At 42.3% G+C, this 22,837-nt stretch overlaps 1 protein-coding gene across 1 annotated transcript in view; it reads left to right on the top strand.

Annotated features, from left to right (window-relative positions):
* LOC111971228 (collagen alpha-1(XXIV) chain-like) overlaps positions 1-22,837 on the top strand; it is a 180,747-nt gene that overhangs the window by 100,152 nt on the left and 57,758 nt on the right. The window contains exons 24-27 of the mRNA XM_070445997.1: positions 8,265-8,318; positions 10,737-10,790; positions 16,096-16,149; positions 17,157-17,210. Of these exons, the coding sequence (XP_070302098.1) occupies positions 8,265-8,318; positions 10,737-10,790; positions 16,096-16,149; positions 17,157-17,210 (216 nt within the window). The remainder of the gene's footprint in view (positions 1-8,264; positions 8,319-10,736; positions 10,791-16,095; positions 16,150-17,156; positions 17,211-22,837) is intronic.

Below are 22,837 nucleotides of genomic sequence, written 5' to 3'. Positions count from 1 at the left end.
AGATGGAGGAAGGAGGAGTGAAAGGATAGAGGAGGAGGTGATGGAGGTAGAGGAGGAGAAGGCAGGGAGGAAGAGGTCGAGGATGAGGGGTAGGGAGGTGGAGGATAAATAGAGAAGAAGAGGAGTAGGAGGCAGGAGCATTGAGGAAACTACATGAGTATTTTTGATGTCGTGCTGTTATCCTTCTGACCTACAGTTAATGTAGTCCCAAGAGAGGAATTTTCTCCATGCATAAAATGAGTGTGTTTCTATCCAGAAATTGGCAGACCACCACTGTAGAGTGTAAGGAGCTCCAGTCGGTGATGTTCTCTGGACGTGACCTCATTTTGGACTTGCGTTCTTTTGTTTGTGCGAGACCCAATTGTTTGGGGAGTAAAAATGTCTCTACAAGGAAACTAACTGCAAAACTGGAATCGTGTTGTTGCCCTTAGCAACATACACAAACTGTACATGTATACAGTACAAATGCACCACAAAAAAGAAAGAATGACTATCCAGATGTTTGGCCAGTGTCTTAATCAATCTATGATAATCAATCTTCATTCATCAATAACAAGTATTTTAATGGCTCCACCACTGATGGAACAAAAACATCAGTGGCCCAACTCGTTTTTAAAACATCTGTGGAATAATACAATCACTTTGGATTGGTCTAATTAACTGCAAAACTGCAATGTTTCAAAAGTCTGTCTCTGTTGTTTTATGGTCCGGATAGTCTTCTGATACTCAATACAAACACAGCAACATGTTTTCCCATGCAAGGAATCCTACACACACGCTTCCCTTACATCTCATATCTTAATGCTTAATGCCTTTCTGTGTTCATCAGGCCCCGTGATGCTTATATTTGCAGTATGTGCGTTGTGGAACCCGCTGCCACCAAGCACGCCTTGTGTGCGTCTGATTGTTTGCATCCCAAATKACACCCTATTCCCTACATAGTACACTACTTTTGACCAGAGCCCTGGTCAAAAGTAGACACTATGTTGGAAATAGGGTGCCATTTGGGACTAACTCTTTTTTGTTGCATAGAAGAGCACATATCAGAGGTATTAACCACCCACCACAAACTGTTGCTAGCAAGCTAGGGCCCTTTGAAGCCAAGGAGCCTCAGGCTTCATGTAAAAAAAAWAATATCTGCTCGGAAAACACATGGAGGCTCTAATGAAGGCCATTACATCACTTTCCAAATAAATATCATCTGGAAGGTCTGAGAGAGACTGTCGACAGGTTGGCTAACTGCGGGATAGCCCTGGGTCAGCATATTCCTGGGCTGTTTGTGATTGTGTTCACTAAGGCTTCATTGTGTCACCTAGAGAGCCCTTAGAGCAACATGTTGCTCATAAAGTGCTTGAACCGATCATTTATTGGGAGTTTGTAGGATGTGCTGTATTTTGGGCCAAGTTAGATTGGCCCGTCACGTGTTCCATTTCAGGGTGACCCCCCCCAATCAAATCACAGTAATAAAAAAATGAAATGCCTCTGAATTGAATTACTGCTGAGGGAATTGACAGATTCGTGCTTTGCTCTGAAACATGTTTTTAATGCTGTCTTTCCAGTACACTCACACATGATACTCGGGTTCACCTGTTGTGAGCATATGAGAGAGAGCGCGAAAGAGAAAGGGTGAGAGACTAGTAGCACTTGACAACAGAGAATGTCTTCGTTCTCTTCTACAGTACCTACAAAGGTCATTTCAGTCTCTCTCCTTGGCTGCTGCCCTGCTCTACTTATAACCTTCACTGTGACACACATCTGAACCCAGGGCTAAGAAAGCAGACAGACACACACACACCTGAGAAAGCAGATCGCTGCGGACTGAGTTCGAAAACTGAAAGCCCCATCTGAAGAGGCCCTGTCATAGAGAGAAAGCCCTTGAACCAGTTTCCTACTGTTAAATGATACAGGATACTAGGCTTGGGGGGTATCCAGATTGTCATACCTTCATACCGACCTTGTGCCATACCCTGGATATTCGGTAATGCAGGCACTGAACACAAGGGGCACTATTTTCTAACCCCACTGCCTCTGTAATTCGAATGTTAGCAATGCTAACAAGTCCATGTCAAATCCCATAGAGAATACTAAGTAAATGCTAAACAGTCTCTGATCAAAACTATTTTAAGGAAAAACATCCCAGTTCATAAAGTTATACAAGTAACTATAAAATGCTACTCACAGTTTGCTGCAAAAACTGTAAGACTGGCCAATAGCTACTACCCCCAGACCATCAGGCTGCTGAATAGCCACCACTAGTCAGCTACCTGCTCCCCTGTCCCCGTCCTGCCCTTCCAGACTATCCTMCCCCCCCCCCCCCCCCAGGTGAAATGGAGCTGTGAAATGAAGATAGGTGAAAAGAAGAACACTATCTTCTTTATCTCCTAACGTATTGCAGAAGTTGACTGAGGGTATTTACTTCAAAAAAGTAGCAACAAATATTAATGTCTTAAAAAACTTTAAATAAGTAGTTTCAGTAGTATTGGAATATACGGTATACCGCCATGTTGTCCCAATTCATGCCTCAATTAAGGGATTTTGTATGGATCTGGAGACACTAGTGTTCCAATGCTTCCCAAGGCTGCCTGCCTTTGCCTTTACTCACAGACACTACAGTACAAATCAGTTGCCTGCATGCCTGGGGCTATGCTGGGACTTATACCTTACAGTAGAGATGTGTTCTGCGGTTGCCTACTGTGTTTTCACAAGTTAGTTTGTTGTTTAATATATACATTAGAACAGACAGGAATGTACATACTAGCTATCTGGTTTGCACCCGCTCTTATCACAACAGCTGTGGATGATTAAGACTCTCATCCACAMACAGAAACAGAGACTCTCAACTGTCACACACAGGAGTGTTCAGAGGACCCAGTGTACTGTACAGCACTGCAGTGTCTGTCTGCGTGCGTCTTTCACACCTCTGGCCATATTGCCCCAGCCCCAGTGGCCTCTCTGTTTAGCAACTGCCAGACGGCATTGGCTTTAGATTTTCCCGGAAAATCTCCCTACTTCCTCCCCCTTTTTTCCTCCCATCCTATTTTCCCACTTCCTTCAATCGCATCAACATCTAATGGAGTCCAGAAGTGTGGTCACAATTCTGGCTCTGTGTATGGCTCTGTCTGTCCCGATCCCCTCTCTATACATCCCTCTTCTCAGACTGGAGTTCTACAGACTACATCTAACCTGCCACAGATGTGTCCTGTCTCTGTCAAACACACCACATATTGAGGAACTAAGACTTGATGGGGAAAGATAGAAAATACATTTGGAAAAAGACAAGAAATGTAGCCTCAAAAACACATGTTGAAGTACAGTACGTCACTTGTGCAACAATGACATGTTGGTCATGCATATTTGCCTCGACAACCACAGTGACCACACTGGGTTTAGCAGTTGGCCAGACTGGGGACGTTTTCACCAGCCTTCCAGGATGCACTGGGGCAAGAGACGCTGCTCCTCTCGTATCCTATCCACTCCTCTCCTTACCATCGACACTGGCGCTGGGCCAAACCTCAGCCCGTTATCCAGCCCTTCATTCTCATTTTTACATTAGCCTGCATTCTCTTTGTTAGCCAGCGTTTTAGGCGAATGTCAGTAGGATGTCGCATCACTCTTCCAGTGAGAGTAGAACTGCTGCTGTAGGCCTACTACAAAGGACTGGGTGGCAGAACACAGTATAGAATCAGCCCAGGTTAAATCAAAATCAAATCACTTTTGATTTGTCACGTGCCGAATACAACAGGCGTAGTTCACCTTACCGTGAACTGCTTACTTACAAGCCCTTAACCAACAATGCAGTTCAAGAAATAGAGTTAAGAAAATATTTTGTAAATAAACTAAAGTAAAACATTTAAAGTAACACAATAAAATAACAACAGGGGCTACCGGTACCGTCAATGTGCGGGGGTACAGGTTAGTCGAGGTCATTTGTACATGTAGGTAGGGGTGAAGTGACTATGCAAGATAATACACAGCGAGTAGCAGCAGTGTAAAAACAAAGGGTAGGGGTGTCAATGTAAATAGTCCAGTTGGCCATTTGATTAGCTGTTAAGCAGTCTTATAGCTTGGGGGTAGAAGCTGTTAAGGAGCCTTTTGGACCTAGACTTGGTGCTCCRGTACCGCTTGCCATGCAGTAGCAGAGAGTACAGTCTATGACTTGGGTGACTGGAGTCTTTGACAATTTTTTGGGCTTTCCTCAGACACCGCCCCGAGTATATAGGTCCTGGATCGCAGGAAACTTGACCCCAGTGATGTACTGGGCCGTGTGCATTACCCTCTGTAGCACCTTACGGTCGGATGCCGAGCAGTTGCCATACCAGGGGTACGTGCAATGCCGTCGGGGGTACGCCAAATAAAAATGGGATTCACATAAAGAATAATAATAATTGTCTTCACATTTTCAAACAGTGAATTTAGTAAAACTACAGTAGTACTACAGCTGCACCTGTCGACGACACAAGTTGTTCTGCTTCCATGAGCACATCCAATGCTAGCATCAGTAATTCTACATTTGTTGTTAGCCCCGCTAGCATGGACACTGACAGTTGTGAATCTGATGCAGTCCGGGAAAGCAACGAACAACAGACAGGTATGTTGGACCATTGAAGAGGCGCAAATATGATGAGAACTACATTGATTTGGGGTTCAATTACATTGGGAGTAGTGCCTTTCCCCAGTCACAGTGTTTTATCTGTGTAAAAGTACTATCTCACAACTCGATGAAACCTTCACTCTTGCACAGACATTTAGAAACAAAACAAGCCAATTTGAAAAATAAGCCACTGGAGTTTTTTGAGCGAGAATTAAGATAACTTTTGATTAGGTAGACATCAGGGGCTAGAAGGGGCTAGAAGTGTCTTATATGGTGAGCTACCGAGTGGCTAGGACAGGCAAGCCCTATACCATTGTGGAGGACTTAATTATTCCTGCTGCCGTGGATATGGCTGGGACAATGCAATACTATACAATGTTTCACAACGCATCAGTGACATGGCAGGAGATGTTTTGAAACAATTACTGCTTCGCATACAAGCCAGTGAATTCTATGGGTTACAGCTGGATGAGTCAACAGACGTGGCGGGCCTGGCACAGCTCTTGGTATACAGTTGAAGTCGGAAGTTTACATACACTTAAGTTGGAGTCATTAAAACTCGTTTTTCAACCACTCCACAAATGTCTTGTTAACAAGCTATAGTTTTGGCCAGCGTTTTAGGACATCTACATTGTGCATGACACAAGTAATTTTTCCAACAATTGTTTACAGACAGATTATTTCACTTACAATTCACTGTATCCCAATGCCATAGTCGATCAGAAGTCTACATACACCAAGTTGATGTCACGTTCTGACCTTTATTTCCTTTGTTTTTGTCTTTATTTAGTATGGTCAGGGCGTGAGTTGGGGTGGCAGTCTATGTTTGTTTATCTATGTTTTTCTATTTCTGTGTTTGCCTGATATGGTTCTCAATCAGAGGCAGGTGTTAGTCATTGTCTCTGATTGGGAACCATATTTAGGTAGGCTGTTTTGTGTTTGGTTTTGTGGGTGGTTATTTTCAGTCTTTGTGTCTGCACCAGACTGTTCGTTTCGTGTTATTCTCGTTTCTCGTTATTTTGTTTGTTTGTTTAACGTATTCTATTAAAATGGACTTTTCACGCTGCGCCTTGGTCCTCCTCTCTTCCTCCATACGACGAACGTACAGTTGACTGTGCCGTTCAACAGCTTGGAAAATTCCAGAATATGATGGCATGGCTTTAGAATCTTTTGATAGGCTAATTTACATAATTTGAATCAATTGGAGGTGTACCTGTGGATGTATTTCAAGGCCTACCTTCAAATTCAGTGCCTCTTTGCTTGACATCATGGGAAAATCAAAAGAAATCAGCCAAGACCTCAAAACAAATTGTAGACCTCCACATGTCTGGTTCATCCTTGGGAGCAATTTCCAAATGCCTGAAGGTACCACGTCCATTGTACAAACAATAGTACGCAAGTATAAACACCATGGGACCACGCAGCCATCATACCGCTCAGGAAGGAGACGCGTTCTGTCTCCTAGAGATGAAAGTACTTTGGTACGAAAAGTGCAAATCAATCCCAGAACAACAGCAAAGGACCTTGTGAAGATGCTGAGGACAACAGTACAAAAGTATCTATATCCACAGTAAAACAAGTCCTATATCGACATAACCTGAAAGGCCGCTCAGCAAGAAAGAAGCCACTGCTCTAAAACTGCTATAAAAAAAGCCAGACTACAGTTTGCAACTGCAGATGGGGCCAAAGATTGTAATTTTTGGAGAAAGGTCCTCTGGTCTGATAAAACAAAAATGGAACTGTTTGGCCATAATGACCATCGTTATGTTTGGAGGAAAAAGTGGGAGGCTTGCAAGCCGAAGAACACCATCCAAACCGTGAAGCACTGTGGCAGCATCATGTTGTGGGGGTGCTTTGCTGCAGGAGGGACTGGTGCACTTCACAAAATAGATGGCATCACAAGGTAGGAAAATTATGTGGATATATTGAAGCAACATCTCAAGACATCAGTCAGGAAGTTGAAGCTTGATTGCAAATGGGTCTTCCAAAAGGACAATGACCCCAAGCATACTTCCAAAGTTGTGGCAAAATGGTTAAGGACAACAGTCAAGGTATTGGAGTGGCCATCACAAAGCCCTGACCTCAATCCTATAGAAAATTTGTTGGCAAAACTGAAAAAAAGTGTGTGAGCAAGGAGGCCTACAAACCTGACTCAGTTACACCAGCTCTGTCAGGAGGAATGGGCCAAGATTCCCCCACCTTATTGTGGGAAGCTTGTGGAAGGCTACCCAAAATGTTTGACCCAAGTTAAACAATTTAAAGGCAATGCTATCAAATACTAATTGAGTGTATGTAAACTTCAGACCCACTGGGAAAGTGATGAAAGAAATAAAAGCTTAAATAAATCATTCTCTCTACTATTTTTCTGACATTTCACATTCTTAAAATAAAGTGGTGATCCTAACTGACCTAAGACAGGAGATTTGTACTAGGATTAAATGCCAGAAATTGTGAAAAATTGAATTTAAATGTATTTGGCTAAGGTTTATGTAAACTTCCGACTTCAACTGTACATATACCGAACTGTATATAGTGTACGTGGTATATTATTGAGGGAGCATATTGCGTTTATGGGCCTAAGATAACCATGCTCAATGCCAAGTGTCAGCTGGAGTGGTGTAAAGCTCGCCGCCATTGTACTCTGGAGTAGTGGAAACGCATTCTCTGGAGTGATGAGTCACTCTTCACCATCTGTCAGTCTGACGGATGATTCTGGGTTTGGCGGATGTCAGGAGAATGCCACCTGCCTGAATACATAGTGCCAACTGTAAACTTTGGTGGAGGAGAAATAATGGTCTGGGGCTACAGCATACAATGGCATTCTAGACAATTCTGTGCTTCCAACTTTGTGGCAACAGTTTGGGGATGGCCCTTTCCTGTTTCAGCATGACAATGCCCCCGTGCATAAAGCAAAGTCCATACAAAAATGGTTTGTCGAGATCGGTGTGGAAGAACGTGACTGGCCTGCACAGAGCCCTGACCTCAACCCCACTGAACACCTTTGGAATGAATTGGAATGCCGACTGTGAGCCGGGCCTAATCGGCCAACATCAGTGCTCGACCTCACTAATGCTCGTGATGCTGAATGGAAGCAAGCCCCTGCAGCAATGTTCCAGCATCTAGTGGAAAGCCTTCCCAGAAGTGTGGAGGTTGTTATAGCAGCAAAGACGGGCTCAACTCCATATTAATGCCCATGCTTTTGGAATGAGATATTTCGATGAGCAGGTGTCCATATACGTTTGGTCACGTAGTGTATATGCCTCTCATTTCTTTATCTACAGCAGTGTGTAGCCTAGGAATATGGCTTGCGAATACTGTGAAAGGAATGTCTGTTTTTATTGCCTTGTTCATACAACACCAAATGAGGATGATTTGCATTGCCTCATTACTTTTTAACAACATAAAACATTGCATGTGCTAATTAATTACATTTGTTCAGTTTAATGTGCTCAAATTTCATTGAGGGATTTTCCCTGGTTCCTTCATGTAATTTCCTTTTACAAGCATGTGATTGCAGTTCTTTCCCCATCCTTACATCACCATTACATAGTTATCTATGACCTCTATGAACATACTGATGGCTGGGGATCATGTCTCCTCTAATAGGCATACTTTACCTGGATGTTTGTATACTATTGACCTACCTCTCTCTCCCCCCCCCCCCCCTTTGCAGGGTCCAGCGGGCCTGATCGGGATGTCAGGGGGAGTAGGAGAAGCCGGTGAAAAGGTAGCATGTTTTTTTTAGGGCCATTAGGCTGTCAAAGCAGATCAGCCAGACGCTCAGGGCCAGACAGACAGACTTAGACAAACACGGAACACCCTCACGTCTACAACAATAATATCACAAACATCACCCAGCCATTGCTGTGTTCCTACTGTCTAGATTTCAACCTTCCCAAGTTCTCTCATGTCACCCCGCTCCCCCGACTTCCAGTCGAAGCTCGTATCCACTACAAGACCATGGTGCTTATCTACGGAACAGAAAGTGGAACTGCCCCTCCCTACCTTCAGGCTATGTTCAAACCTTACAACCCAACCCGAGCAACCTCTAGTCTCTTGGCAAAAAGAAAATAGATAAATAACCTGAACTGGCACTTGCACTTAACCCCCCCCTCCCCCCAATCCTTTCTAGTTCCGACTCTACTGATAGCTACATTATTTCAGAAAAATGTACTTTCTATGCTTGTGTTACAGTATGTGTTTGTCCCACCTAGCTATTTTAAGAGGAATGCACTAACTGTAAATCGCTCTGGATTAGAGCGTCTGCTAAATGACTCAAATGTAAAATGTAGATTTCAGTAAACCAACCATGCATGCATCTCAATCTCACACATTGAAATATAACTTGCAATGTAAAGTGGTCTTTTCCACTTTGTGGCAAAGCGAGCAAATGTACACAAACACACACACACACTCACACACACACATACTACACACACAGGGCTGGGTCATAAGTGAGTCATTTTAAGTGCTCATGCTGTATGACGAGAGAGAGACCCTCGAGACTGTTTCCCAACTAGTTCCTGTGCTGAAAACCAGTGGTGGTCGGTGCCGTTAAAGATGAGGGAGGATGATTTATTTTCATGAGCATGGCCTTATTTCTATTACAGAATGTTGGATGACTGTCATTCATATTCCATTCACCCAGTTCAATGTAACATCGATAGGTTTAGGCTACTACGTGATACTCAAATTTTCCCTGTACCCATCATGAGGTTGCTACAACCTAACCAATGAATGAAAGTTTACTTTCATCGAGAGAACTTTGAGTAATCAAGGTGACAGACAGTGACACATTCAATACCGACCTCGCACATATCTAGCTGATCTAGGGTGTAATCATTAGTCCACCAGTTGCAAATGAGAGTTTCTATTGGACAAATGCAGGTATGTTTATCCCCGTTTCATTCCGTTTGCTTCAGTTTAAGAAACGTTTTTTAACGGAATCGGCGGAATGAATACACTCCCAGATCACACGCTAACACAGTTTACTTTCATAGCAGCCACATAAAAACAGCATGATCACTTTGCTCGTTGTGTATATAACTCCTCCTCGCAACTATCTACGCGATCTCCTCCTCTCACCTTTTCCCTTCGCTTGTGGACTTCAGTGCACAACACATCAGCTGTCTGTGACAAGGTGAAAAAAAMCTTTCCAAGCCAAACCTTCATATCATGACTGCTAACCGCTACACGCAGCCTACATCGTTCTCACCTCATAGTCAACATACTGTAGCTACTAGAACTAATGCGTTAGTAAATCAGCAACAATCATGTAGTACAGTCTACAGTCAGAAAGCTGTTTAGCAATACATTTATAAAAGCAAACGCTTACCTTGACTTGGAAGAGTTCCAGAGATGGATAGGCATAACCAGCTAGCTAACTTACTGTAGTATCCTTCTCTGTTTGATCACATGATGCAAAAATGCACCATCATATGATGCAAACTGAAAGTATTTTGAAAGTTACATATCTTCAAAACTTGATTTCTGACAAGCAAAACATTTTGGGTCTATGTCAAGAATGGACTAATGAAATAAATACCAAAATATCGTTTTTGGGTGGAGTTTTCCCATCGATTCAAGGCCTGGGTTTAAGAGCTGTAAGTGCAGCGGTAGGTGGTGGGGTTTGGTGGTTTGATGTATGAAGGTTGATAATAATAATACTTATACTTGTCTGAATTATAAATGTGTTTTTTTGCATTTCCCAACTCTCCCTGAGAGTGGGGTCACAGCCTGGGTCTGCTATTGGGGCGGCAGGTAGCCTAGTGGTTAGAGTGTTGGGCCAGTAACCGAAAGGTTGCTAGATCAAATCCCCGAGCTGACAAGGTAAAAATCTGTCATTCTGCCCCTGAACAAGGCAGTTAACCCACTGTTCCTAGGCTGTCATTGTAAATAAGAATTTGTTCATAACTGACTTGTCTAGTTAAATAATAATTTTAAAAAGATCAACAGTGACCCTGGAGCAGTTAGTGTTAAGTGCCTTGCTCAAGGACACGTCAACAGATTTTTTTACCTTTTTGGCTCAGGGATTCGAACTTCGACTACTGGCCTAACGCTCTAACCGCTAGACTACCTGCCGCTCCGTTGAGGTTGGTTCAGCGGTTAATGATCCCTCTCCTTTCCTGTGTCTTCTGTTTCTCAGGGAGGCCGTGGTCCTGCAGGTCCATTGGGTCCTCCCGGCGAGAAGGGGTCGGGGGTAAGTACAGAACGTCTAGGTATGCACCACTTAGCGAGGGTGTCTGGAACTGTTGCGCTAGTGGCATTGCATGTCTGTGAATGATGTAGTTGTGGTCCATCTCTGAGTAGGAATGCTATTTCATATCTTTGGCTTTCAGGACTGAGTACCTGTCTTAGTGTTCCGTATACTGTCATTGAGTGATTCCTCACAAAACCAGGACACTGAAAAACATGATTTGTTGGATTTTCACGAAATTGAAACTATAGAATTGTCATTTGGGAGGAAGGATTGTTGACATACTTTTAATTACAAATGTCAAATATATGATGAATAATTAACCAAAGTTGGCATATTTATGACATTTTGGCTTTACCCAGGCCAATATAATGTTTAATCTGTAGGTGCTACAAAGCAAAAATATCTGTCATTTGAAGGTTTACCGCTTGCTCTGTTATATGAGTAGTATTTTGATTTCGATAAAAACATTATATATACAGTACCAGTCAAACGTTTGGACACACCTACTCATTCAAGTGTTTTTCTTTATTTTTACTCTTTTCTACATTGTAGAATAATAGTGAAGACGTCAAAAATATGAAATAGCACATATGGAATCATGTAGTAACCAAAAAAGTGTTAAACAAATCAAAATATATTTAGCCACCCTTTGCCTTGGTGACAGCTTTGCACACTCTTGGCATTCTCTCAACCAGCTTAATGAGGTAGTCACCTGGAATGCCTTTCAATTAACAGCCTTGTTAAAAGTTAATTTGTGGAATTTATTTCCTTCTTAATGCATTTGAGCAAAGAGAAACGACAGTCCATCATTACTTTAAAACATGAAGGTCAGTCAATCCATAAAATGTCATTAACTTTGAAAGTTTCTTCAAATGCAGTTGCAAGAAACATCAAGCACTATGATGAAACTGGCTCTCATGAGGACCGCCACAGGAAAGGAAGACCCAGAGTTACCTCTGCTGCAGAGGATAATTGATTAGAGTTACCAGCCTCAGAAATTGCAGCCCAAATAAATGCTTCACAGAGTTCAAGTAACAGACACATCTCAACATCAACTGTTCAGAGGAGACTGCATAAATCAGGCCTTCATGGTCGAATTGCTGCAAAGAAACCACTATTAAGGACACCAATAAGAAGAAGAGACTTGCTTGGGCCAAGAAACATGGACATTAGACCAGTGGAAATCTGTACTTTGGTCTGATGAGTCCAAATTTGAGATTTTTGGTTCCAACCGCCGTGTCTTTGTGAGACGCAGCGTAGGTGAACGGATGATCTCCACGTGTGGTTTCCACCGTGAAGCATGGAGGAGGAAGTGTGATGGTGTCGGGGTACTTTGCTGGTGAAACTGTCTGTGATTTATTTGGAATTCAAGGCACACTTAACCAGCATGGCTACCACAGCATTATACAGCGATACGCCATTACATCTGGTTTGCGCTTAGTGGGACTATCATTTGTTTTTCAACAGGACAATGACCCAACACACCTCCAGGCTGTGTAAGGGCTATTTGACCAAGAAGGAGATTGATAGAGTGCTGCATCAGATGACCTGGCCTCCACAATCATCTGACCTCAATCATATTGAGATGGTTTGGGATGAGTTGGACCGCAGACTGAAGGAAAAGCAGCCAACAAGTGCTCAGCATATGTGGGAACTCCTTCAAGACTGTTGGAAAAGCATTCCAAGTGAAGCTGGTTGAAATAAAAAATGTTTAACCTTTATTTAACTAGGCAAGTCAGTTAAGAAGATTCTTATTTACAATGACAGCCTACCCCGGATGACGCTGGGCCAATTGTGCACCGCCCTATGGGACTCCCACTCACGGCCTGATGTGATCCAGCCTGGATTCGAACAAGGGACTGTAATGACACCTCTTGCACAGAGATACAGGGCCTTAGAGTGTGCAAAGGTGTGTGCAAAGCTGTCATCAAGGCAAAGTGTGGCTACTTTGAGGAATCTAAAATGTAAAACATATTTTTATTTTTTTAAACACTTTCTTTGGTTTCTACGTGATTTCATATGTGTTATTTCATAACTTTGATGTCTTCACTATTATTCAACAAAAATAAAGAAAAACCTTTGAATGAGTAGGTGTGTCCAAAAGTTTGACTGACTCTGCATATATGAATATTGAAATATATGAACATAACTATTGAAAAAAAATACATTTTATTTGTCTAATTTCTCAATATTAATGTTGAACATAATATAGTATTTGAGCATATCAAAGTTCCAGAGTAGGTTCTCTGCTAGTTTTAAAGTTATGGCCCATTTTATACAGAGCAATTGGCATAGGAGGAAATGTAAACAATCACACAGCTCTCTTTTTACTTATATCATTGCACATCCTGCAAATTACTAGAATGCTTGCAACTTGGATCATAAAAGAGATCCAACTGGAACGTTGATATTCCCCTAGAGTATATTATGTTCAACAGTATATTGAACAATATGCCAAATCAACAAAAATATTTTTTTCAATATTCATATTTTTCCATTTTCATAAATTACTTATTCTTTTTTTTAATGAAATCAAAATACTACATGTTACAAGGCAACCCGTAAAGCTTCATTTGACACCAATTGTTGTTTTGTAGCACCTACAGATGAAACAAGATGGAGTCTTAAAGGAGGCCTGAGTAAGGCCAAAATGTTACAAATATGCCAACTCTGATCAATTCTTTCTCAATTATGCTTTTAAATACAGATTTCAAATATATGTCAACAATCCTTCCTCCAAAGGATAATTCCATTGATAAAATGTTGTGGAAATCCCCAAAAGCKGTGTCTTTTTTAGTCCTGGTTTCGTGAGGAATCACTCAATTGGAGCCTCCAGGTTCTTAGTCAGTCCTGTTTATTGTTAGTATGAATGCCGTGTTCCAGCTCTTCCCCTTGGGGGCTCTGTGAATGATCTTCTCTTCTGTAGCTCTGACCTGTAGCTCTCTGTCTGTTTATGCTCTTCTCTGTCTGTGACCTGTGTCTCTGTCTCCCTTTGGTTATATCCTGTCTGCCTGTGATCGCTGTAGTGTAGCTGAGCTCTTTGAGTGCTGTACTGTTCTGTTGTGTATGTCTGGAAAAAGAGACAGAGAGAGGGCCTGGCCCATGTCATGTCCCTAGCTGGCCTACGGCCTGTGGTGGACAGATAGACAGACAGGTCCAGGTTTGTGGATATGGTCCCCTTTCCTGTGCTCCCTGCCTGCCTGGCTGGCTGGCTCCCTGGCTGGCTCCCTGGCTGGCTGGCTGCAGCCCATTCTGTCTGTCGTATAAGTGATGGTGGCCCTGGCCAAATCTTCCTGTCCTGTAACACAGCCACACTTCAGAGGAGCAGAACCACAAAGTCAAGGGCTTCAGGAATAATTCAGTGTTGATGTCAACCTCCTTTTCTAACATTCTTTTGTTTTGAGAAGATGGGATAGAGTTTCTCTTTAAAGATTTTCTTGCTGAGCTCAGCAATTTTCTGTTAGTTGACTGTTGCCATACTTCTGTACAACGTTGGACACACACTGCTCCCTGTACTAACCAGAAGTCGTGGTCCTGTTCTTTTCTCTTGTTGTGACACTCTCTGAGCTTAGTGCGCTGAAGGGGAGACGCTTCTCAATAAATCAAGGGAAAATTACATGGCCCCAGTTCACTAGAATTAACATCTTTCTTTGCATATGTATTTCTGCACATATAGTTGAAGTCGGAAGTTTACATACACCTTATCCAAATACATTTAAACTCAGTTTTTCACAATTCCTGACATTTAATCCTAGTACAAATTCCCTGTTTTAGGTCAGTTAGGATCACTACTTTATTTTAAGAATGTGAAATGTCAGAATAATATTAGAGAGAATGATTTATTTCAGCTTTTATTTATTTAATCACATTCCCAGTGTGTCAGAAGTTTACATACACTCAACTAGTATTTGGTAGCATTGCCCTGGGTCAAATGTTTCGGGTAGCCTTCCACAAGCTTCCCACAATAAGTTGAATGAATTTTGACCCATTCCTCCTGACAGAGCTGGTGTAACTGAGTCAGGTTTGTAGGCCTCCTTGCTCGTACACGCTTTTTCAGTTCTGCCCACAAATTTTCTATAGGATTGAGGTCAGGGCTTTGTGATGGCCACTCCAATACCTTGACTTTGTTCTCCTTAAGCCATTTTGCCACAACTTTGGAAGTATGCTTGGGGTCATTGTCCATTTGGAAGACCCATTTGCGACCAAGCTTTAACTTCCTGACTGATGTCTTGAAATGTTGCTTCAATATATCCACATAATTTTCCTACCTCATGATGCCATCTATTTTGTGAAGTGCACCAGTCCCTCCTGCAGTACAGCACCCCCACAACATGATGCTGCCACCCCTGTAGTTCACGGTTGGGATGGTGTTTTTCGGCTTGCAAGCCTCCCATGGTCATTATGGCCAAACAGTTCTAGACATTTCTCCAAAAAGTACGATCTTTTTCCCCATGTGCAGTTGAAAACTGTAGTCTGGCTTTTTTTGGCGGTTTTTGAGCAGTGGCTTCTTCCTTGCTGAGCGGACTTTCATGTTATGTCAATATAGGACTCGTTTTACTGTGGATGTAGATACTTTTGTACCTGTTTCCTCCAGCATCTTCACAAGGTCCTTTGCTGTTGTTCTGGGATTGATTTGCACTTTTCGCACCAAAGTACGTTCATCTCTATGAGACAGAACGCGTCTCCTTCCTGAGCGGTATGACGGCTGCGTGGTCCCATGGTGTTTATACTTGCGTACTATTGTTTGTACAGATGAACGTGGTACCTTCAGGCGTTTGGAAATTGCTCCCAAGGATGAACCAGACTTGTGGAGGTCTACAAAAAAAATGTCTGAGGTCTTGGCAGATTTCTTTTGATTTTCCCATGATGTCAAGCAGAGGCTCTGAGTTTGAAGGTAGGCCTTGAAATACATCCACAGGTACACTCCAATTGACTCAAATGATGTCAATTAGCCTTATCAGAAGATTCTAAAGCCATGACATCATTTTCTGGAATTGTCCAAGCTGTTTAGGCACAGTCAACTTAGTGTATGTAAACTTCTGACCCACTGGAATTGTGATACAGTGAATTATAAGTGAAATAATCTGTCTAAACAATTGCTGGAAAAATTACTTGTGTCATGCTCAAAGTAGATGTCCTAACCGACTTGCCAAAACTATAGTTTGTTAACAAGAAATTTGTGGAGTGGTTGAAAAACGAGTTTTAATGACTCCAACTCAAGTGTATGTAAACTTCCGACTTCAACTGTACATCACTTTTCTCTCTAATTGTCTGTCCTTTATTGTGGTTTCTCTTTTGGTCCAAGGGGTATCCTGGCTTACCAGGAGGTCCCGGTCCCGTCGGTCTGCAAGGCCCACTTGTAAGTTTTCATCAACTTAACTAGGATATGAACTGTGTTTGGATCCCACTTTATAGAACGTTTGGATGGTTTATTCTATCCTCCTCATCCCCTCAGGCGCTCTCTCTCTCTCTCTCTCTCTCTCTCTCTCTCTCTCTCTCTCTGGGTCTGTCTTCCTCCCTCCCTGTGAGTGCTCACGTGTGGGAGAAGAGTAGTTATATTTTCCTCTTCCCAGTTGGGCTTGTGACACATATATAAATGATGAACTTAATTGAGTGAAGAGATGAAACACATTGACTCCCCTGATTCCTATTTTATGTCTGGTCTCGCTATCGTAAACACTTTAATTGCGGGATTAATATGAATACTTAAATCGAGTGGGAAGATTTGTCATGAATTATATTTTTCCTTCTCCTTGATTTGCACTATTAACACTGAGTAATTCATTATCAATTAGCCTCTTTCCCACATTAAAGTCTGACCTTCCGTAAAGACAGTTCTTCACTCGACTGATTGTTAAACAGTACTGTATAGCAGCTTATTTCCTCTTGCTCATGTGGACTGTCTGTAGGCGACCGGATGGGGTTGAGACATTTTATATACAGTAGATAGACGATGCTCATTTAGCCTCATTTAGTCCGTATAAACACTCTGACTTAATACAACATCCTCTGCAGCATCCACATCCATAGCTGGACGATCTGATCACACACCGTACGATCAAGAACTGGTGTAATGTAGATGATCTTCTGCTTCATTTCAAACAGAAACAGTCTGAATTTCTATGTAATTGATTGGATAACGTCTCACCTGTGACCGTGCAACTGAATTGAACGGTCATGAATTATCTTGAAGACATTCAATAACAATCTCTCTCTCTCTCTCTCTCTCTCTCTCTCTCTCTCTCTCTCTCTCTCTCTCTCTCTCTCTCTCCAACCCTCCCCATCTCTCTCTCTGTCTCTCTTGCCCTCTCTCTCTCTGTCCACTCTCCCCCTGCCTGCCTCTTTCCATCCCTCTCGACATCCCAGGGTCCTCAGGGGCAGAGGGGTACACCAGGGGTCCCTGGGTCAAAGGGCAGAAGGGTAAGAGAGCGTTGTTTTTGCCCCCATCCACTCTGTTACCCCCCTCTGTTCAGTTCTACCTTTTGAGTCATCCGTACCGATGTGAGCTATGATGGACAACTGGAGCCTAACCGTGATTTAACCATAAACCCTAACCCTGAGTTTCCTTCATCAAACACCAGTGTAACGTTTCATCCCAGAACAGTTAATCTGAAGATGAGAGGTGAGGGTGATTAAACAGTGTGTCTTTATTTTTCACTGGGACTATGATCACATTATTAGATGCTGACAATTGTTTTACGAGCACCGTAAAGAAGTGAGTTAGAGATTACAGGGCTCAGGCGTTAATGTCGAGCTGGTGAGACATCTTGTGGCCTGAAAGGAGTATGGCACTTACAGTACACTGATACAGTACTGTACATAGCAACCATGGACTTGACATATTTGACATGATCAAAGCTAATGGAATCTTATGATCTGTTGTGTGAGACTGCATAAGATATCCTGTCTATCAGCAGTAGTATCACTGTTGTTAACTCTAAATCAGTTGACTGAGGGCTTCTCACTATACTGTAACCCTACATGGGCAGGCACTTCGACAGAAGATTACTGTGTCTGTACTAGTCTGTGGGTAGAGATTTATTAAAGTGGGATGTCGTAGACGTCTCCCTTGTAGATTCCTACATTTACTGACTCCTACATTTCCTTTCACAAGTGATGGATGGTTTAGACCAGTGTTTCCCAACCCTGGTCTACCAGTACCCCCAACAGTACGCACTTTTATTATAGCCCTGGACAAACACAAACACTCATTCAGCTCAATGAGGGCTTGATGATTAGTTGTCAGGTTGAATCAGGTGTGCTTGTCCAGGGTTACAATAACAATGTGTGCTGTTGGGGTACTAGAGGACCAGGATTTGGTAAACACTGGTTTAGACTACTGTGTCGAGGGTGTGAGGTGACTGGGCACTCTGCTTCGGTGACTAGGTAGTAGAGTAAGTGCCTCTGCTCGTCCGTGGTGCCAATGTGGGTTGGCACCACTGTGGGGTTGTGCCAGAGCCAGTCCAGTCGGTGCCAATGGCCAGTCGGTTGCAGTGTTCCATCAATGTGTATTTATATCAGCAGAGAGAAGTAAAGAGGACACGCTAACGAGAGACGCAGAGTGCCCAGTCACCACGCACTCACTTTCACTGTGGTCCGCTGCACTCTCACTTCATTTTTCATCCCTCAGTCCTTTCCTGCTCTCTCATCGCTCCTTCTCCTGTCTCACCCGAGCACACAAACAGGATATATTACATTCCATACCCAGCCAAACATGACCCCATTGGAACAATGTGGGTATTCGGGGAGCAAGGTGGGCATGGGCTAGTTTCCCTTAAAATAGTACCCGCAAAACCCAGTCTCAACGTCAACAGTGAAGAGGCGACTCCGGATTCTGGCCTTCTAGCCAGAGTTTCCTGTGTCCAGATGTCTGTGTTTCTTTTGCTCATCCTTAATCTTTTTCTTTTTATTGGCCAGTCTTGACATATGCTTTTTCTGTTGCAACTCGGTAGAAGGGCCAGCATCCCGGAGTCGCCTCTTCACTGTTGACATTGGAGACTGGTGTTTTTGCGGGTACTATTTAATTGAAGCTGCCAGTTGAGGACTTGGTTGAGGCGTCTGTTTCTCAAAACTAGACACTCTAAATGACTTGTCCTCTTGCCTCAGCTTGTGCGACCGGGGCCTCCACTCTTTCTATTCTGGTTAGAGCCAGTTTGCTCGGTTTGTGAAGGGAGGTAAGTATACAGCGTTGTACGAGATCTTCAGTTTCTTGGCAATTTCTCGAATGGACTAGCCTTCATTTCTCAGAACAAGAATAGACTGACGAGTTTCAGAAGAAAGTTTTGTTTCTGGCCATTTTGAGCCTGTAATCGAACCCACAAATGCTGATGCTCCAGATACTCAACTAGTCTAAAGAAGGCCAGTTTTATTGCTTCTTTAATCAGAACAACAGTTTTCAGCTGTGCTAACATAATTGCAGAAGGGTTTTCTAATGATCAATTAGCCTTTTAAAATGATAAACTTGGATTAGTTTACACAACATGCCATTGAAACACAGGATGTGATGGTTGCTGATAATGGGCCTCTGTACGCCTATGTAGATATTCCATGAACAAATCGGCCGTTTTCAGCTACAATAGTCATTTACAACATTTTTTTTGTTGCTTTTCCTTCAAAAACAAGGACATTTTTAAGTGACCCCAAACCTTTGAACAGTAGTGGATATTTTTACGTTTCATTTTTAAATGAATATTTCTCAAAACAACAGATTAAACTAATTTAGGCCAAGCGATCCATGGAATAAGTTAAGAGGGTGTAATAAAATAAAATACAATACAATGTAATATTATTAATCTACAATGTATGTTCTTAAAGCTAGAATCATTAGTTGCTGCTTCCATTTTTTTTAAACCTATTGATTCTTGAAGAACATCATTTATAAATGCCTCAGAAGCTTAGTTGAACTGTTGTACTCCATCAGAGCCCAAAATATAAGCTTGTTTTGCTCAATGTAAACAATGTAAATGTAAACAGTGTATAGCCTCAAAACATTGGTAAAACTATCATTTTTATATCAGTCATTGCATCCACAGCTGTCTATGAATTTAAGAGTGGTTACAGTTCTCCAGGCCCATTCCTCAACATTAGCTTGAAAACTGCTAAATGTCCTATCCGATGCCAAGAAGTGGGCCTTTAAAACCTTTGCTGTTTTAATCTCACTCCAATTATGAGGGGGTCCCTGATGAATTTGCTATTACAAAAGGGTTCCCGGTGCCAGAAAGTTAGAGAACCCCTGACAGCCTATACCAAGCCCAACACAGGCTAGTTTACAACAGCCCAACCCACACCACCCAGTTTGAGGCACATTAGAATATTTGGGGTCATGGTTTGCATTTTAGTTATTTAGCAGAGACTCTTTTCCAGATAGACTTACAGGAGCAATTAGGGTTAATTGCTTTGCTCAAGGGCACATCGACAGATTTTTCACCTAGTCAGTTTAGGGATTCAAACCAGCAGGCTTTCGGTTACTGGCAAAACACTCTTAACCGCAACACTGCCTGCCGCCAGTTCTTTTGTGCAACCTACTGAGAGTGTCGTTCCAGTTGAAGTGTTCTGTTGTGTGATGTTAAAATGTGTTATGATTTTGTACACTCCCAATTATTAAGTCTTTAAAAATACTTAAATAAGTGCATATGACATATGAGAACGGTAGCCCTTTGCACTCAAACCCGTATACGAGTCGAAAAGTGCAGATATGGGCGCCGATAAACACCTAAATTGGAACGTTGTGGCTTTACAATAACATGTTTTACATGACGTCAGAGCTCTGGCTCTGCGCTTCACAGCGCTGTATGGGTTTGACTGACAGTTGTACTGAATTTGAGCACCTACCGCGACAAGAAGTTGTCCAATCCCTCCCGCTAATTGGGCAAGTTTAGCTAATGTTTTGTTGTCAGACTGATGGAAATGCTGTAAATTAAGAGGACACAATGTATTTTGAAAGATGAGATGTAGAGGATTATAATAAATACCGTCATACAAGCAAGCCAAACACCCATGAGTCCAAATGTGCACTTCACATTTCCATATCATAAAACTCATGTCATATACAGTGTCAACGTTTATGATCACTATGTCAGTTACAATATGACACGGCGTCATACCTTGGGTTGTTCTGAACAGAATGAGCCTATGTTTGTCTATTGAGAAGAGAATTCGCCACGGCACACTCACCTGAATGCACACATGACCGCTTCCTATGCGCACCAAAAGTATTAACTGTTTCCCTGAATTGCATTATCAAATCAAATTGTTCCCATTGTGAAAGCGTAACACTAAATTATCGTATTTTATAACTCTAGTCATGTTGGCAATATAACAACCTTTAAAATGATACCTACCTGACCGAGATTACGATTTATAATGGACCGGGGATTGCGTAAACAACAGCGGGGATGCAGGGTTGTGTTGCAATAGCACAGATAGCTAAAAAAAAAAAAGCACGTTGAAGACTCTTCTTTCAGTCATAAAAATGCTTTGAAATTGCTTAGGAACTGTGCACACTTTGGAAAGGTGTGTGGCCACGTGGAGACACCAGTTATAGGCTAGTGGCAAGATCCGAGGTAGGACAAATAGTCTGTATCCAGATTTTGTTATCAACAAATGCATCGAAAAGTACAGTAAATGTAAAATGCACATAAAATCAAAAGTACAATGTTTGGATTCAGTCTTGTGTGAGGTGAACTGTCCTCGTCTTTGGGCTAATAATTTTCACATAATCTCCAAACTGTTCCTTTTCGATTGCTACCATAGTTACGCATTTGCTTTTTATATACTGTAATGACCCGACTGGGTCATTAAAGAGGAAAGAGACGGACTCTAGGTGTACAGGTTAGAACACAGGTTTATTCCTAAACTGGGCTATTGTTCAGGCCACAGCCCACGCCGCTAAATGCCGAACGTACACAATTATACATGTTGAGTTAAGGGTCACTCTCATATGAACAGATCAAGGCCCGAACAGAAGAGAGMGAACAATGAGACAGTAATCCCTATTTATGCATTTCCAAATCCCGCGGTATTACCCATCATACCCCCCCAACCTTTCCATCTGTCCTGACATATTTAACCCCTGCTAGTAGCCATGAGAACCATAACACACCCACAAACACAGAACACAATACCGGGTCGTTACAATACGTTCTGTAAGAAACATTTCAATTTAACCCTATCCATATAGTCCAAATCCCACGAGTGTAAAAGGTTAATGGTTTCTATAAAAAATATACATGTGGTGTATCTAACAACTTGGTTGTCTATCTGAAACACTTTAGCACATTCCCTAAATACCTTCAAGGCTTAGAAAATATGCCATATATGCATCAAATTAAATTGTAATAAATACGTTATAGATAAATCAATTCCTATTAAATACGGCTCATCTGCTCAATGTGGGAATCCTAAATGGGGTAAATATTTTAGCCTGCATGTGGCCCACATCGTGCCAATGTGGGCATGTTTGCTGGGAAATGAAGGGCTTATTTCAGGCAAAGTGAGGACTGCACCAGATATGAGCTGGCCACACTGGGAAAATGCCTTGGGGGCCAACGTGGAGCGGATGAACAAAATAGCTTACATGGGGCAAATATTTTAGCCTGCATTTTGCCCACATTGTGCTAATGTGAGCATGTTAGCTTGGTACAAACATTCCTACATAGGCTATGATTCCCACAAATGTTTCTCTGCTGACACACACTCAAAACACATGACACACACACACACATCCCATTGACTATATGCTCAGTGTTTACTGTAAACCACACTTGCGTCGCCATGCGGTTGGTAGCATTTCTTGTTTTGTTAAGCCATACTATAGTTCTCCTCAATCACCCTTCATAGACAGACACGGCTAATAGACATATCTGATCTTTCCGCTGAGTCACAACACACGCTACATCTAGAACACTACAGAACTTGTAGAACCAGAACACCAGAGTGTTTCGTTACAGTAAATGAGGAAAGTGTAGTGTTGGCAATGATTTGATTGCCCTCTGGTATTTTGGGAGCATCTGTTCTGATAGAAACATACACGGCTGTATACTCCATTG

This window comes from Salvelinus sp. IW2-2015, linkage group LG13 (assembly GCF_002910315.2).
Source record: "Salvelinus sp. IW2-2015 linkage group LG13, ASM291031v2, whole genome shotgun sequence".
Lineage (NCBI taxonomy): Eukaryota > Metazoa > Chordata > Actinopteri > Salmoniformes > Salmonidae > Salvelinus > Salvelinus sp. IW2-2015.
Note: the sequence above shows the minus strand (reverse complement) of the source record. Positions and strands in the feature narration are given on the sequence as shown.